Below are 18336 nucleotides of genomic sequence, written 5' to 3'. Positions count from 1 at the left end.
AACTGATATGATATTACACATGTGATAATATGTCTATCGCATAATTTTTTGAAAATATCATAATTTAACATCTAGTATCTGGGTCAAAATCGAAATTTAGAATTTAAAAAATTTGCAACTTACGCCAAAATATAATTAAAAAAATTACATGTCATCAATGCCAACAGATTCGTTGACCAAGTTCAGCATATTAGTTAATGCCGCATCAGTAGTTTCATGTCCACGTCAGCATTTTTAATGGTAGAAAAGTAACACCGCTATCAGTTGGACTAGAATTTGTAAATCAATGTAGTAAGAGCATTCAATTTTTCAAAATTTTAGTAGATGGACTAAGTATAAAATTTTGAACAACTACTGTGCCTGGCAACAAAATTAGACCAATTTATTTGACATGCCGGGTTATTTGGCACGCAGTATTCATGCACCGTTTCAATATTTCATTTTCACATTGTTTACAATACAACTAGCAATATTCAAAACCACCTGGAAACTATAGGACTTATCCTAAGATAAGTGACGGATATTTTCGGGATTTAATTAAAATTTTAAAAATTTTGAGGGTTTTAATTAAAAATTTCAAAATATTTTTGAAAAGTTTAATAAGAATTTTTAACTCTTTTCAAGGGTGAAGCCAAAAAGTTTTTCTGGGGATTGGAATTAAGTTATATGTTTTTAAAAGAATTAAATTGCAATTTCATCATTTTAATACTTTGTATCTTTATAGTTATTGAAGGATTAAATTAAAATTTATCATTTTTAGGTGTTAAAGTGTGATTTTACCATATACTAAATCAAAATTTTATAAATTATAAAGGGTCAAAAGTTAAATTTCCCATTTTAGGAGGTCGGGCCCTACTAGCCCCCTAGCATTACCCTGGCTATTTTGAATGGTCTAATTAAACTTTTAAAAGTTTTGGAGATTTCATACAAATTTCCAAAACTTTTTGTGGGGCCTAATTCAAATTTTTAAAAGTTTTGAAAGACCTAATGAAATTTTCTAAAAACCACAGGGACTTAATTTAAATTTTTTTAAAAAATTGGGGTTTTAATTATTTTTTTTTAAAAAGCTTCTTTAAAGTTTTTTCTAAATATTTAGATGGTCTAATTAAAATTTTTAAAAATTCTGGAGACCAAATAAGAGTTTCCCAAAATTTTGGTTGTGTCCAAATTCAAAATTTCAAAAGTTTCGAGAAGCGTAATGGAAATTTCTAAAAAGATGACAGGCTTAATTAAGGTTTAATGATAATTTTCTAATTATATTTAAGAGTATGATTTGAAATAGAGTTAATAATTTTATAATACAAAATAATTAAAACGAGTGGTTAAGTGTAATTATAAAACATATTATATTTTTAAATGAAAATGTAAGTTCGAAATTTAAAAACAACATTATTAAGAAGGATAACTCCAAATATAAACTATAAAATAGACCAGCATAATACTAAAAATAATAATTAAAACATGAAAAAAAGATATTATACATTTAAATATGCCTTTAGCTGTTTGTACAATAGAATCTACACGTATGCATTCGATTAAGCACGTATAGGACAAGCATATACTTTTTTTTTTTCAATTTTAAAACATAATATTTTACCGATTGAGTTTTAATTTGAATGGTATAAATATTAGTGTCAATATAAAAGAATATGGGTTTAAGGGCACTAAAGCACATTATACACCTATTTATGAGTTGAACAATGACTATAAATAGCTCTAAATATTATGTCAAAATAATAAATTTGACCAAAATTTATAATAAAAATTTTAAAAATAATTTTTGTTTGTGTATTAAAATATAAAAAATAGGGTGTTGTTTAGTCATATCCTTAATGGAATTTAAAAACTTATCAGCTTTTAGGTGGGTGTGAAGTTACAAAAGATGACATTGACATTCAAATGATGTACATATTTATTGATTGAAAACTGACTTTTGCATATAAATATATAATAAGATATTTTCTTATATTTCCAAGAGGTTTAGTTGAAATGAGATATTTCTATAGCTTTAGTTCTTTTTGGGTTCTTTTGGAGAGAGAAATAGAAAGGTATTGTAGGAGGTGTTTTCATTTCTTTAGCTGATATTTTAATAGAAAATATATGTTGCGATATGTATTTTTATTTCTCTCTTTAAAATTGATTTATTTTTTAAATATTGAAAAAATTAACCTAAAATCTAAAGACATTGCTAATTTGCCCCAAAGGAATAGGCAAGGGCCGTGGTCCTCCTTGACTTAAATGGGAAAAATTATTTTATGTTCTCTTCCCAAAATTAAAAGATTGAATTTAGTTATTTTAATTTTTTAATTAAATGATAAAATTATAATTTTAGTACTTTTGAAAAATTAATAATTTAATTTAAACTTTTTTAATATAAAATTTTTAGTTTTTGTACCCTTAAATTTATAACTTTATCTCGTCTTTCCTAAACAAAAATTCAAGCTTCACCCCTGAGCCCAAACTATTAGCATTAAATTCTACTTAAGCTCACTCGTATTTGTAAATAACTAATTCTAACCCGTTTTACAATAAATCATACTAAATTTTAATTTTATTACAAAAATATTGTTTTAATTCAATATTTAATATATATATATATATATATATAAAATCAAATATAAGCAACTTGCAACATTTACTAATGTGATAAAACATATACTTAGAAAAATTGGACAAATTAGCCTGTGATCGACTTTAAATGTTAGAGTCCAAACTTTGCTTATATTTTAATCGGATTTATTTCTCCTCAAATTCATTTTTCGAATATAATATTTTTGTCTAAAACATCTTAAATATATAAAGATGAAATTTTGGACAGAATAAATCTAATTTCAAACACCTTTTAAAAAATAGGCATAATGACTTATTTAGCTCTCTAACTTTATAAAAAGTTATTTTAGCCATTTATTTAATTTTTACCTCTTTTAATATTTGAACTTGCATTGTTTATCAAATCACTCTAAAATAGATTGAAAAGTTAATATTTGTTAACTTTGCTAATGTGGCATCCACGTGACAATCCACGTGAATGTCATATTAGTAATTAATTAAATTAAAAATATTTAAAAAATTATAATCTTTATACTTTCAAAATAGTTTTAATAATTTTTTAAAAAAATAATTTTATAATTGTTTTAAATTTTAAAATTTAAAACAATTAATTTATTATTGTTGTGGAATTCATATGGCAATGCACGTGCATGTCAAGTTAGCAAAATTAACAAATGTTTATTTTTTTATCCATTTTGGAGTGATTTGATAAATAGTATAAGTTTAAATGTTAAAAAAAAACTAAAATAAATTTTTATATAAAGTTGAAAAATCAAATAAATCATTATATCAATATTTATTTATTTATTATTTTAATATACGTACAACATCGTCAATGTAAGATTCGAACACCTTTACCAAAGGACAAATGACAAAAAATCTGCTTGTATAAGACTCAAACACGTTTGTCAAACGACGAATGAGGTTTTCTTAGTGATGAAAAAAAAGAAAAACTTGGAACCCATGGGTTTCGACTCGACCCATTGTGATAAGGTTGATTTCTTTCGAAAAAGTTTAGAGGTGGGGTTAATTTTTCAATTATTGATCGAGTTTAGGAATAATTTACTTTATCCTGAGATAATTATCAAAATATTTTAATATTTAATCTAGTATAATTATATCTAAAAAACAAATAATAGTATCATTAAACATAATAAAAATTAAAATTATTGTTGGAACTTACAATTGATAATTACAAAGAAAACATGAATAAAGAGAAAATAACACAGATAAATTATTTATATATTTTGAGTTTTCTATATCTGTGAAACCTATCTCAGTAGATAATTAATTTATCTTTGAAACCCAAGTCTTATCATAGCCCGAAATAGCAGCCTCACTCTTGTACTAGAAAATCTAGATTAATCGCCACTAAATTTTTCTCTTAAAAACTTAATTGTAAATTAAGCAATACTCTCAATGCAATATCAATTACAAGTTTCTCGATGGACAGATGAGTACTAAAAACTGTGAATACTAAACATATACAAATCTCTCTGAAATATAAACCATCAAAATTTAAATGCAGCTATATTTACACATTTTGTTGAAGAAGAAAGAATCACATATATCATTATCACTTTGTATTATTTTTATTTCGTAATTAATTTATAGAAAAAGTAATTAATTTTTTTGGTAAAAGACTTCTTCTCAATTCTGATATCAAGTAAAGTAAGCAGTTATTAAGAACAATTAATCATGATATTAATGCTTTCCATCAATTATATATAATATTTACATATACGATTAATTTGGTCTTAATTCCAATCAACTTCTTAAATCTCAATTAATCATGTATGTAATTGTCCTTTCATATTTAGTTTATGTATCAACTTTGTTTTAATGTGCAGTTGATAATGAAGATTTCCAATACGAGAAATTCCTTCAATGATTTCAGCATTATTTCTTGATTCAAAGTATAGGGGAATTTTGTTGAACTGGTTTGCAAAGCTTCTTGAATTGGAAGTAAACATATACGATACTCGTAATTAATTTTAACGTCAATTTATTTATTATGTTTAGTCTTTTTTGTGTGAACACTGCCGATCAGACAATTGATTTTCAGAATAGTTGTCACGGTTGGGGTCGATAAATCTTTACCCATAATAACACGAAATCTTATGGTGAAAGGCTTCATACGTATTAACGAGGCTCCTCTTCATTAATGGTTGAAACCCTCATATGCAATTATAATTAGATGGTATGGAAACTTGATTTAGGTATTGCTGGTTGAAAAGAAAAAGGGGTTAAATTCTAAAAATAATCCTCGTACTTATTAATTTATATGGATTTAGTCTTTCTATTTTATTTTCAATTCTCAACAAGTTAAAGAGGAAGTGCTCATCGACAATTGCATGAAAACAAACAAATTGGTGGTGCTTATCTTTAATTTGTTGACACATTTGGGAAACAAATATAATATTTTAATTTTTCTATAACTTTTTATAATTAAAGTAAAAAATGGAAACCAAATTGATAAAAATTGTAAAGGTTGAGGGCTTAAATTTATAATTGTACTCAGGGGCGAAGCCAGAACAAATTTTTAGGGGGGACCAAATGAAAATTTAATTTTTAATAGTCTATACCTTTATAATTTCTATAGGATTAAATCAAATTTCTATAATTTTAGGGAGGCCAAAGTACAATTTTACCTTTACTAATTTAAAATTTTAAAAAAATTCAAGGGCCTAAATATAAAATTTTCATTTTGGGGGGGCTGGGACCCCCTTGTATCCGCCTCTGATTGTACTTAATTTTTAGAAACATAAAATGAGTCGATTTTAAAAAACTGGACAGACCAATTTAACCTAAAAGATTCTACAAATGTTGTAAAAAAGTGTTTACTAGAACGAGCCCAGTAACTAATTCTCCGCATTCGATAGGCCAATTAAGAGGTAGATATTGGCCATGAGTGTTAAAGCTGCTCAATATTAAGGATAAGGATTGAACTCTTCACCGCTAGTTAAGGTAGGAGAGACCATTGTCATATCATTTAACTCCCGTGGTTATGTCATGTTTTTTTTAAATTAGGCTAAAAATTAACGAAAAAAAGTAAAAGGTAAACTTTCTAGCGTCTCAACATTGGGTGCAGATGAAAATTTTCACTTTTAATCTTTTAAAATTTCAAATTAGTACATAGTAAAATTATATTTTGACTTAAAAATTATAAAAATTTGATTCAATATTCTAAAAATTATAAAGACATAAACTATTAAAATAATAAAATTATATTTTAATTTTTATAAAATATACAATTTAAATCCTCAAAATAATTTTTAAATTCCGTTTTTAAAAAATATTACGTGATTAAACAAATTGAATCCCGTTGGGTGTGAAATTAAAGTTTTAAACCAAAAGAATTACTCGATCAATGTAGTACCACCCATATGGCCCTACACTTAACAAATAATCAAACTAGTTTGTCCCTTCCTAATCTTCCAAGTCATTATTCTCTTCTAATACCCTTTTCCATTGACATTGAAAATTGTAGTTAAAACTTTGGATTGCTTAATTTTGAAGATCCCTTGGGATGCTTAATCACTAATTTCTTTATAATATTTTTAAATTTTTTAAACAAAAAAACTAAAATATACAACGAATTTGTACAAATTTTAAGACTCATATTTGAATCGAGTTAGACTTAAATAAAATAAAGTATAATAATACCTTATATCATTTGATCTGAACTTGACCCACGAACATTTCTATATATTATTTCAAAAACTATAGTCTTCCATTTCATGTTGAGTTATATCTGAATGCTTGACAATTTCATTTTAAATGTATGTGAAAGCTCTTTTTCTTAAGTAATTTTTTTTAGAAAATTAAGATAATTCTTTTTGAGAAGTCTATATTCACAAATTTGTGAAAAGCATGCTTTACTTTATCTATTTTTATATGCCCTTGGATGCCTTGCTTGGGGAGAAATTTGGGGTTTAATTAAGTTATTCATTAAAAAAATTTGGTTTAGGGGTTTTTTTCTATAATTTTTTTTACATGCCCTAACCATTTGACATTTTAGTTTTGTATATTAGAGCTAATCTTTGACAAAAGGAGTAAAAAAATAAAAAGAAAACATCTTATGGGACCAAAGAATTGTTAATTATGATTTGTTCATGATCGGGTTGTTTGGGTTACAACTTTAGTCCATCCATCTAAATAATTCTTCTGTTATTTAAAAAATAATAAAATAATTTTATATTAACAACGGTATATTTTTATAATCAAATCTTAAATAAAAATATAATTTAAAATTACTTAATTTTAATTTATGTGAGTTAGATTAATTGGAAGTTGATTTTTTTTTACTTAAAACCTAATACAGATAAAAGAAGCAATCTGTCAATTGAGTTATAACTTGATTGGTATGAGTATTATTACCAATGCAGGAGGATATAGGAACGTATAAGTGCGCTGAAAATCATTATCTTCCTATTTATTAGTTGAAAATGGACTATGAACAATTTTAAACATTGTATCAAAAAGAATAAATATGATCATAACTTATATATAATTGAATTATTAAAAAAATACTAAATTCATTTAAAAATATTTTTTCTCACTCATTAAGTCTTAATTAGGTTATTCATGAATTACTCCTTTGAAACTTTAAAAGGTTTCTAGAAAAAGTTGATGGACTTAAACTTTTTTTTTTTCTTTTCTTTTTGGTCTCCTTTCATTTATTTATTTGGTTCAACAACTCGTATTCTTTTGTAACTTTTATTTATCTAACTCACAATTTAGTAGTTGATTTGGTGTTTGTATATTTTTATATGTTATAATCATATTTAAAATATTATATATTTATATATAATATTTGATATTGTTAAGGAGAGGTAGAATTTGCTCTGGATAAAGTATTGAAGTGTCGTTTGTCGGAAGTTGATATATCTCTCAATGGTAAATGTATTGTGTTCGAGGTGTCTGTGCTTGATTTTATCCCTAGATTTTGACTTCCGACTCTAGGGAGAGCCGTCGATGGATTCACGTAGTGGGAGACCTCGCCCACCAAGAAAATATGAGCATTTGGTCTTGGTGAGGTTTGAACTCATGCCTTTATATATAGAGATGGCAATGGAGCAAAGTGAAGGCGAATATTGCAAAATCCACTTCTGCTCCACAATTGGCACGCTTTGTTTCACCACCCGCTCCACTCCATTATGGATATATTATCTTAAAAATTACTACCACCTCTATGGATGTTGGACGTATCCATCCCTATCCCACCATACTTCACTTCAATTTAATTTTTGCTACTTATTTTTAATATTTTCAATCTTTTAAAAACCAAGTAAATATTTAAACATATACTATATGATTCTTTTCTATATTACGTTATTACATTTTTACTCTTATAGTAGTTTATATATACAAAGATAAGATGGTAATTTTATATAGTGGAGTAGGTCAACATAGGGCAAGCAATTACTATAATTGCTCCATACTCATTATCCAAAAGGAAAAATCCACCTCGTCTCACCTCTCACCCACTTTTCAAACAAAAAATCCGCTCCATATGAAGCGGATCAATTTAGAATCCATCGGACGGGTCAAGTGTTGCCATCCTACTTACACGGCATTAGTGGGTAAGAATGATACCACCTCTATCATTGTGGGATTCATTGATTCTCGACGAACACCATTTCAAAAACTTCTCCTAGAACAAAGTCCAACCTCCCCTTAACAAATATGTACTAATTTATATTAATAAATTTTAATATGTTGTCGTATTATTTTATAAATTTGGATTAACAAATTTTTTATTTAAATATAATTATAAAATATAAAAATGATATTTTAATAATCAGCAATTTCTACCTTTAGAGCAAAAATGACAGATATTTTGATATTGTGACCCAACTTTCATGGCTAAGAATTGCAAAGGAGCACGGCATGCGTATTTAAATATAGTTGTCTTTATCATATTTCTAAGAAAACCTCGTTTTGCATGCTCATATATATACATATATTATTCTCACATCTTTCCTCATTAAATTAGAGTATGGTTTCAACATTTAGGGTCAGAAGTGAATCTAGAAGCAGCAGGCAGGCAAGAGGGTTAGTACCTAAAGTGTAAAATGTTTATATTATAATTCTATTTCTTAAAAAAAAATTTAATTTCGTCCCCGGTTATAATAGTAATTACATTACCTTATAATTATAAAGAGTTTTAATTGAGCCTTAGTTTGACTGGTATTAGTATTGTTGCCAATACAAGAAATCGTGGGTTTGAGTGTGTTGAAATGCATTATCTTCTATATTTTAATCCTTATGAGAATTGGAATGTAATTAACGTAATCTCCAATTACATTTAATTCGAGACGTCACATATATAATTTCAACAATTATATCCAAAATTATTTACTAATTTCTTTTTAAATGTCATTGAAATCAAGGGCGAATCTCGAGGGGCTGGAAGGGGCCCCGATTGGCCCTTAAAGTTTTAAAAAATTTAAATTAATAAAGGTAAAATTATACATTGCCCCCCTAAAAATAATAATATTTTAATTTTATTCTTTAAAATTATATTTTTATTATTGTAAAAATTACAATTTAATTTCGATCCCTAAAAGAATTTTCTAACTTCGAACAGATTGAAATTAAAATTATATTTAAGTAAAGTAAGTTTAAATTAAGAGAAATTCTTTTTAAAAAATTGGGATACTTTAGGTGTTGGCGAATTAAAACCAGGAAAAAAGGAAAATTGAATATAAAGTATAATATAATTCAAAAAATGCAGTAAAAATGTGTCTTGCTTTCTCTTCTTTTTGTAGTGCACGAAATCCAGAAACATGATTTCATTTCATAGTGGAGACTTCTTTTCTCCTAAAAATTGGTGTTTTTGTTTCCATCATTTACTTCACTTTTTGGACAGCATGCCAAAAAATACATCAAATAATACCAAAATGTAATTTCTTCAATTTCTCTTCACCCCAAATAATTTTGGATTTGTTTTTGCTTTCAAACATATATGGTTTAATTATGATATTAGTCCCTTTACTATTATGAAATTAGGGATTTATTCTTTTTGACTTGGCATATTTTGATCCTTGGATTTTATAATGTCTAAATTGATAACCATTTTACTTAGTTAAATGTCACGTGACTAAAGTGTAGGGACTAAAATCGATAAAAGAAAATATAGAGACAAAAATAATTAAATTAGAGAATAGTGACTAAATTCATAACTTATGAATAGTACAAGACTAATAATAGAGCCTAATGATTTAACTATCATCGTTTTGGCTAGGATTGTCAATAAAATATAAGGATTAAAATTAATCAGACTAAAATAGAGAAATTAAATCAATAACTTATGCATAATATATAGGCTAATAGTAGAATTTGATCTTTATCGATTTAAATCTATTAATAACATTGTAAAAAATTAAAGAGAATACAAGAAAGTAATGGTTAAAGGCTTAAAGCCCATTGTTGACACCCCAGTGAGTTTAAACATTTATAACTTAACTTTGTAAGGAAAAAAAAAAAGTTTCTTTGGAGCCGTGGTTAAAACTCCTCTCTAGGCACGAAGCGAAAAGCTTATTTTTGGGGTCAACATTAAATTATAAAATTTTAAAGAGATCAAAATATAATTTTATCTTTGTATATATTTGTTATTTTAAAATTTTAAAGGAATCAAATTAAAATTTTTTCATCTTTGAAAGGTCAAAATATATTTTTACCATTAAACTAACTTATAATTTTAAAAAATTTAAGAGACTAAAATTATAATTTACCATTTTGGGGCGGGGGTCAAAGTCTTGCCTACCCCTCGGCGCTGTCCCTACTCCTTCGACACTCGAATGACACAGATTTCAAATAGTCATTCCCCTTTCCCCTACCCAATATTGTAATGATAAAAAGGTAGATGGATTTTTTCCTAAATTTTAACATAGTAAAGAGACTAAAACAAAATTAAACCAAAAAATATTGATTAACTCTACACTATTTAACCACTATTTGGTAGACTTATTATTATTGCTACCAAATTTTTTTAAAATTCACCTTCTACCCCGCCTTTTTATTTCTACCCTTTAAAAACCACGTATTAAGCTCTCTTTTTCCCTCCCCCTTTTTGGAACACAATGGAACCAATTTTCCATGAAACCAAGCAAAGAATGTTGGTCCAATATCTTTCTCCATTAGAGCAACCACCACCTTACTTCCCTCCCCAATCACCACCGCCATTACAGCCACCACCACAAAGCTTACAATCCAGTGGTTCAAATTTCATAAACAAGGTCAGTCCAAGTTTATTGCTTATAATCATAATCCTAGCTATCATCTTCTTTGTTTCTGGTTTGGTTCATCTCTTAATTAGATTCCTTTTAAGACCTTCAAATAGAGAACCCGGTGATTCAGACCATGTAACAGCCCTTCAAGGACAGTTGCAACAACTGTTCCATCTCCATGATGCTGGTGTCGACCAATCATTAATAGATAATCTCCCTGTTTTTCATTACAAATCCATCATAGGTTTGAAACACAACCCTTTTGATTGTGCTGTTTGTTTGTGTGGATTTGAGGTTGAAGATAAGCTTAGATTGTTACCGATTTGTAGCCATGCTTTCCATATGGAGTGTATTGATACTTGGCTTTTGTCTCATTCTACGTGCCCTTTATGTAGAGCTAGTTTAATAATTGATAGCTGTTCATCACCACCCCCACCACCGCCGCCACCGCCGCCGCCACCACCACCCATTGTTGATGATGTGGAAGCCAACCCCACTTTAATGGTGGATGAAAACATTGTGCCTGTTAAGCTAGGGAAGCTTAGAAATGTTGATAATGGCATTGAAGGTTGTAGTGATATCAACATTAATGTTGATTCAAGGAGGTGTTTTTCAATGGGGTCATTTGAATATGTAATGGATGAAAATTCATTCTTACAAGTACCAATAAGGACACCATTGAAGAAACCATCGAGAAAAAAGCTTTGTTTGCCATTAACACCTGGTCACCACCTTGCAATGTCTGAATGTGATTGTGAATCAAGAAGAGGGTTCAATGGTTTTGAAACTATGACCACCACCATTGATGATAATGGCAGCAAGTCTATTAGGAGAAGCAACAAAGAAAGCTTTTCAATATCGAAAATTTGGCTTCGAGGGAAGAAAGGGAAGCAAGTGGATTCATCTAGGAGGGCCTTTTCGTTTAGGTTGAAGGTGAAGAACGGTGTTGTTGGGGATGATGTGTTTGAGATGGGTTCTTCAAGGTGGGGAAATGGAGGAGGGAGTGAAGAATTAGGGTTTGATGAAGAAAACCAGAGGAGCCATAGCTTAGATGATCATTCACAAGGTAAAACACCATCTTTTGCAAGGAGAACCATGCTTTGGCTAGGTGGGAGACAAAACAAGGTTGTTCATTCATCCTTTAGCCCAAACATGTAAGGAAAAAATTGTGTTGCATACAATGTGTTTGAAATTTTATAATAATTAAATTTGAATATAATTAATACGAGTTACATGTTTAGGTAAATATTGTAATTAGTGAATCGTAATAAAATGAGTGTAATTAGGCACCTTTCATTATTAAATGAGAATGTAAGAACATTACAAAAGACAATGATATATTTAGTTTTTAATGATGTCTTCTTTTGTTATTTTGATTTTAATTTTTCTTTAACAATATTAATGCGACAATTTACGTGATAATTCATATGCTTATACCAATTCAAAAAAAATCAATAAATTTCAAAAACATTATCCATATAACACTAAAGTATATGCAAATTGTTGCCCAGATTATCATATTTTTAAAAAGTTAACAGACCAATAAAATTTTTCTTTCCAAGCAAAATAAATTGATTAATTTTTAATAGTTGAGGGAAAAATTGTATATGAAAAAAAATTAAGGTTAAAGTGATAAAATTAATTAGAAAATAAATTGATTATACTATATTAGCGTTATTTGTAATTAATTTAATTATTCTTTAATAATTATATTTTACAATTTTTGTTTAGGTACAAATACAAATCAATATTAACATTAAATTCAGATTTTCAACTTAAACAACTCCTTTTCCCTTCTTGATGTACCAAAATTATAAATTAGGAAAACACACTTTTGTTTGCTTGTTTTGGAAGGCAAAATTGCATGATCATGTTATAGGAAAAAGAAAGTAAAAAGTAATAATAATAAATAAAAAAAGGGTTCTTTTTAATGATGATTTCTTCATTGTTTGTCTGCTTTCTTTTTGCGTGCTACAAGAGTCTAGAACAATTTTCGGGTCCTTTTAAATGAATGATGCAGTAATTTGTAATTAGTATAAAATTAATGTTGATAGTGAAATTAAATACTATAACGTAAGATAAAAAAATTAAATACACCACGTTGAAAGTAAATGTTTATCCAAAAGGACCCGAACATCACAATCTTACAAAACAGAAATTATTATTTTTGGAAAAAAAAAAGCTTAACTTGGAACAAATTTGGTGTCCTTTTGTGGATTTATTTTTCCCCATTGTGTAGCTTTAGATTATTTATTTAATCATTTATGGTGCTAATAACTTAGATTTGGACATATGTTGTTGGATGTCTATTTTAGTTCAACCTCAAATAGAGGAAGTGATTATGAAGTATGGACATGGACACTTCTTCACAAGTGTACTGTTGTCCACCATGTAATTTATATTATATTTAAAGTATTGATTGAATTAATATCAATCTATTATTAATTTAATTGAGAAATGATTAAAAGTATTGATTTAAAAGTGTTAAATTTCTTATGAAAATCGTTACAATTGTATTTATAACAGCTCAAATTTGATAACTTATCATATTCGAAGTTGATAATTATTTGAACCAAAATAACCGAGCCATGACATAACTTATATTATGAATGCACGTTGGCAGATATATAAAAGTTAGATTGATTCAGATCAAACAAATCAGGTTATCTCTTTCATGGAGATTAACTTAAATGACTTGTAAACATATTCAGTGGTGAAGCTAGAAATGAGTTGTAGTGGACTTGTCCCTCCGCTAATATGATAGAACTGCTTTAGAGGCTCTTTAAAAATTTTAAGATACAAATTTGTATAATAACAAATTTTAATTTTTGTCGTAAAATATTTATAATTTATTTCTAACCACTCTAAAATAAATTTCTGATTTCATCCCTAAACATATTTTAAAGATATTTTATTTATCCTAGACTTTATCAGGATAGTTATTAATAGTCTTGGTTTGTTGTCTACTTCGATGAGGGGATTGATACAGTAATTGATCAATATATCACTAAGTCCAGTAATTCTTATATATTTAAAAACTTGTATAGGTTAAATCAACAACGAGTCCAACTATTTTGCGTTCCTGTTCTTTAGTTGTTATATGCACCTGTTATTACAGTTCTATTTATCTTGCAAAATAAACTATTTTATAGATATAATTTTACATATTTTTTTATTTAAATAATAAATGTATTATAATATAAATACTTCTGATAAGAATATGGTAAAATATATATCGAACATTCGAGAATATATTAAAACCTGATCCCAACATAATTGGATAAGTATTTTTTTTTTTGTAATTTCTCCCAAATATGAAAACATCAATGAACAAACCAAATCTTTGTTCAACATTCAATTTTAATTTTTTAAAAAAATGAAAATCTATTCAGATGTTAATATTTATTTATAATGTTTCTAATTTTCTATATATATTTTTATTGCAATGCGACATAAAAGGACAATGTCTTTGTTTCATTCCATATACAAATTTACATGATGTGTGAAATAATAATGAGATGTATGGCTAATTTTTTTATAATATTGACATTTATGAGTTTATAGGTCGTATTTACATTAATTAAGACGTTCTTTAAATTTTATGAATTTGAACCCTGAGTGGGATAATACATTTCATTCTCTTTAGCAAGTAATTTTTCTTTAGATTTATTAAAATGTAAATAAATAAATAAATAAATAAATAAATTTTTAATAATTTTTCAATTGAATTGAAATTGATTAAAGATTTCTATTCATATATAAATAAATAAATTTTAATAATTTTTCAATTGAATTGAAATTCAATTAAAGATTTCACTTATATGAATAGATTATAAAAATGTAGGTCTTATATTTCTCCAAAATTAAATGCTCTTATAATTTAGCAATTTAAGGTGGTTGTATAAAATCCAATTAAAATGAATTTGATCCAAATAATGCTTACCAAGTCTTGTTAACCTTTTGGCCCAAGTAAAGCACAGTTCATGGGTTACAAATATAAGCTCAGCCCATCTCAGTAAGCATTTGTCCAAGTCTTGCATGCTACCCTAATCCAATCTCCACCATCATTTATCTTCTTTGTAAGTTTAATTCAAATCAATAAATAGTTGTATCATGTACATTTGCAATATGGAGATTTCAGTTTGGTCCAGTTCTTTTCAGTTTGCTAATATGATTCATCTCATGAATTTAATTACTACTATTAGTAATTAATTTCATTAGATTGACCTTAAAACTCAAATTAAATTATATTCATTAAACATTATTTGATAAATTAAATACAAAATTAAATAGATTTACGTTTAACGTTAAATTTATTATATTAATAAAATCATGAAAATTTCAAACCTAATAATATTAGCAATTAACTTCTATGAAACCAACCTTAAAACTTAAATTAAACACAAAAATAAATTAACACTATTTTTTTAAGTACCAAAATATATAACTTTTATCAAATACAGATACTAATTTAAACAAAAAAATAACACAAATACTATATTGAAAAATGTGTTAAACTCGAGTCCCAAATGATATATTATTAAGAGTAATACTCTAATGTGCCATTTTGGTAAAAACCAAGACTTCTTAGTCTAACAACACGTGCAACCCAATCCAAGACCATATTAGTTTTCTTTGGAACAAAAGAGAATAAATGTTTGGTGAAACAAAGGCATAAAAACGAAAATCATGTTCCACCATTGAAGTAATCCAGTCGCCAAGAGATCCAAGCTAATCCAAACACCTAGTCACACTAAGACAATAATGACTTCACTAGGATGGTATCACCTAATAAAAGGACACATTGAACAAGTCCTCTATCAAGAAAAATAATACTATATCAACATTTTAGAGGCTATCCCATCCAATTAGGTATTCTGCATAGATATTTTAACATGTACAATCATATAATATATCATAGATGATTTGTTTTTCCTATGGTACAATTAGGGTAAAAGAATAATAGGATTTGGATTGCATATTGTTCTTTCTACTTAAAAAAATAAATAAATTAGTTCTTGTACATTAGATTAAAGAGTAAATTAAACTTTTTATTAAAAATTTCTTCCATTTTTACTGTTCAAAGTTAATCTTTATACATCATCATGAGGTACACGTGGTCTGGTTATTATGTCAGTCAAGCCAATTTATAACGATACAAATTGATGAAATTTTTAGCAGAAATAATCTATAGAGAGTGTAAAATACAGTCTTCCTTTTAGCATAAGGATCTTTATACTACTTTTACCTACAATTGGAAGATTAATACTCACATGTTGACACACATAATAGAGACGTACCCAATATCACATATATGCAGACCATATCCAAATGAAATTGCCCAAATAAAAACTCAAATTTGGATAAATTTTATGGATAAACAGTTTTTTTACTACCAGATCTATCAGGGGAGTTTTCATAAATGAAGTCGAATGCAATGTACTGAGTAGATGAAATGCTAGCTTTGTCCTATTGCAAGTTGGCCTACTTGGCACCAACTGTCTACATTCTTTGAACCCCTAAAACCACATTCCTGCATGCAGGTCCAGAACGGGAAACCTCTATGTTCATCTGATTTGCCACCTCATGTTCAATTTCTTATAGGCTTTGTAGCTTTCTCGGTGAATCTACATTCAATCAATCTCTTCGTGGGTGGGTGAGTTTGGATATACATAATCCATTGCAGCTTTTCATTAGATACCCCAAATGGGAGAAAAAGATATGCAATCCAAGGACCACATTGTTCCCAATTTTTTTTTTCAAGATACTTATCGGAGCGAGTCTAATGATAAATTCTTTACATTTTGTATTCTCATTAAGAAGGTAGATATTAACCACGAATTTTAAAATTACTCTATACCCAAAACAAAAATCAAACTCTCGACCATTAATTTAACTTATATTTATATATTGATAGTATATATATATCTACACAATCTCAGTTATCATTAAAAAAATTAATTTCGTGCATTATTTGGTTGATCGATAGTTTATAAAAATATTATGTATTAAATCTTATTATTTATATATATATATATAAATATTAAGAGAAAAGACAAGCTGATGAGTTGGTACTGAATTTTCGAAAAAGTACATGATTCTACATGCTATGATCTTTGTCATATTTCAGGAAGAAATGGTAGCATATTGGATATGTGTAAATTTTATAATATTTGATCTAATTTTCTTTAAATAACATTATAAGTACTATATATGAATTATTTAATAAGTGCAATTTTAAAATAAAATTTTGGAGAAACAAAATGGAAAATTGCATCTCTTTTCATTTCAAATCTGCTGCAAATAGTAATTAGAATATATAATTTTATAGAAAAATTAAATATTTATAAATATCTGAATTTAGACATATTCAATCATGAAAAATTCATATTGATAAATGAAACAATTGTAAAAGGACAAAGATTTATTTACTAGCAATTTTTAAGTTGAGTGATAAGGTACATTGCAGTCTTACTAAGAGAAATTAAGTGCAATCTTTGATAATAATATTATTAAGAGAGACAACTACAGATCTCAAAAAAATTAATTTTTATAGACCATAAAATATATATGAAATATATTTTAATTCTTACAAGAAAGCCATGAGGTGTAGTGTGGTGGTTGTTCATCTCATTTGGAGCTGACAAGGGCTAGGGCCCCTAAAATGGAAAAATATCATCACATTGACCACTTTATATTTATAAAATTATAAATGAGTAAATTGTCAAATTGCATTTTCCCGCAAAATAATAAAATTTTAATTTAATCTTTAAAAAATTATAAATATATAAGCTAATAAATGATGAAATTATATTTTAACTTTAGAAAAATACATAACTCAATTCTAGCCCTCCCAAAAATAATTTTTGACTTCATCCCTGATATCATCCCTTAACCATGTAGTCGGGTGTTTTGAGCTTCGCTCATAGAAATGAAGCGTGCTTTATGATTAGTCGTTTAATTCTCCAAAGAATATTTACTGCGAAAAGAATATCATTACTATAGATGATAAATACATTTATTTCGGAATATAAAAAGAAAGAAAAAAAAAACCTTATTGGGTGGTTGGTTGGTGAATAATATCTGGCTAAACTGGCACTTTTTGCAGTGGAAAACCAATCCCAAGAATTCCAGAATATGAGAAATTGAGATGGAAGAGATATGGTCTAAGGGAAACATTCATGCCGACCACCAACACATAAATATGGTCCTGCCCATACATGCTTGCCATATCATTCCCTCATCCTTCTAAATTACTTGAATATGATTATAATATTTTAGAAATAAATTATATAAAATATATTCATACTAACGCAGGTACGATTATAACATGGATAATAATTTTTATTTTACGTTAAATTATGGTTTTAGTCTGTCTTCTATTCTCATATACGAGATTTAGTCCATATATAATTTGATATGTACTCTTATTAATGTTATTAGTTAATCTAAAATTAAGAAGGAAAATTTTTATTTATACCCTTAAAGTTTTGTGAACTTACAAATTAATATAATGATAAATCTGCACTTTGACTCCTCAAAGATTTACAAT

The 18336-nt window shown here is 27.2% G+C and overlaps 1 protein-coding gene across 1 annotated transcript; it reads left to right on the top strand.

The window, feature by feature from the left end:
- Positions 1-10587: 10587 nt before the first annotated feature.
- On the top strand, positions 10588-12136 carry LOC108469233 (putative RING-H2 finger protein ATL49). The gene has a single exon (XM_017770128.2). The coding sequence runs from the start codon at positions 10638-10640 to the stop codon at positions 11940-11942; it is 1305 nt and encodes a 434-aa protein (XP_017625617.2). The 5' UTR covers positions 10588-10637; the 3' UTR covers positions 11943-12136.
- Positions 12137-18336: the final 6200 nt, after the last annotated feature.

Source organism: Gossypium arboreum, chromosome 8, assembly GCF_025698485.1.
Source record: "Gossypium arboreum isolate Shixiya-1 chromosome 8, ASM2569848v2, whole genome shotgun sequence".
NCBI classification, from domain to species: Eukaryota; Viridiplantae; Streptophyta; class Magnoliopsida; order Malvales; family Malvaceae; genus Gossypium; species Gossypium arboreum.
This window is presented reverse-complemented; position numbering and strand designations above follow the sequence as displayed.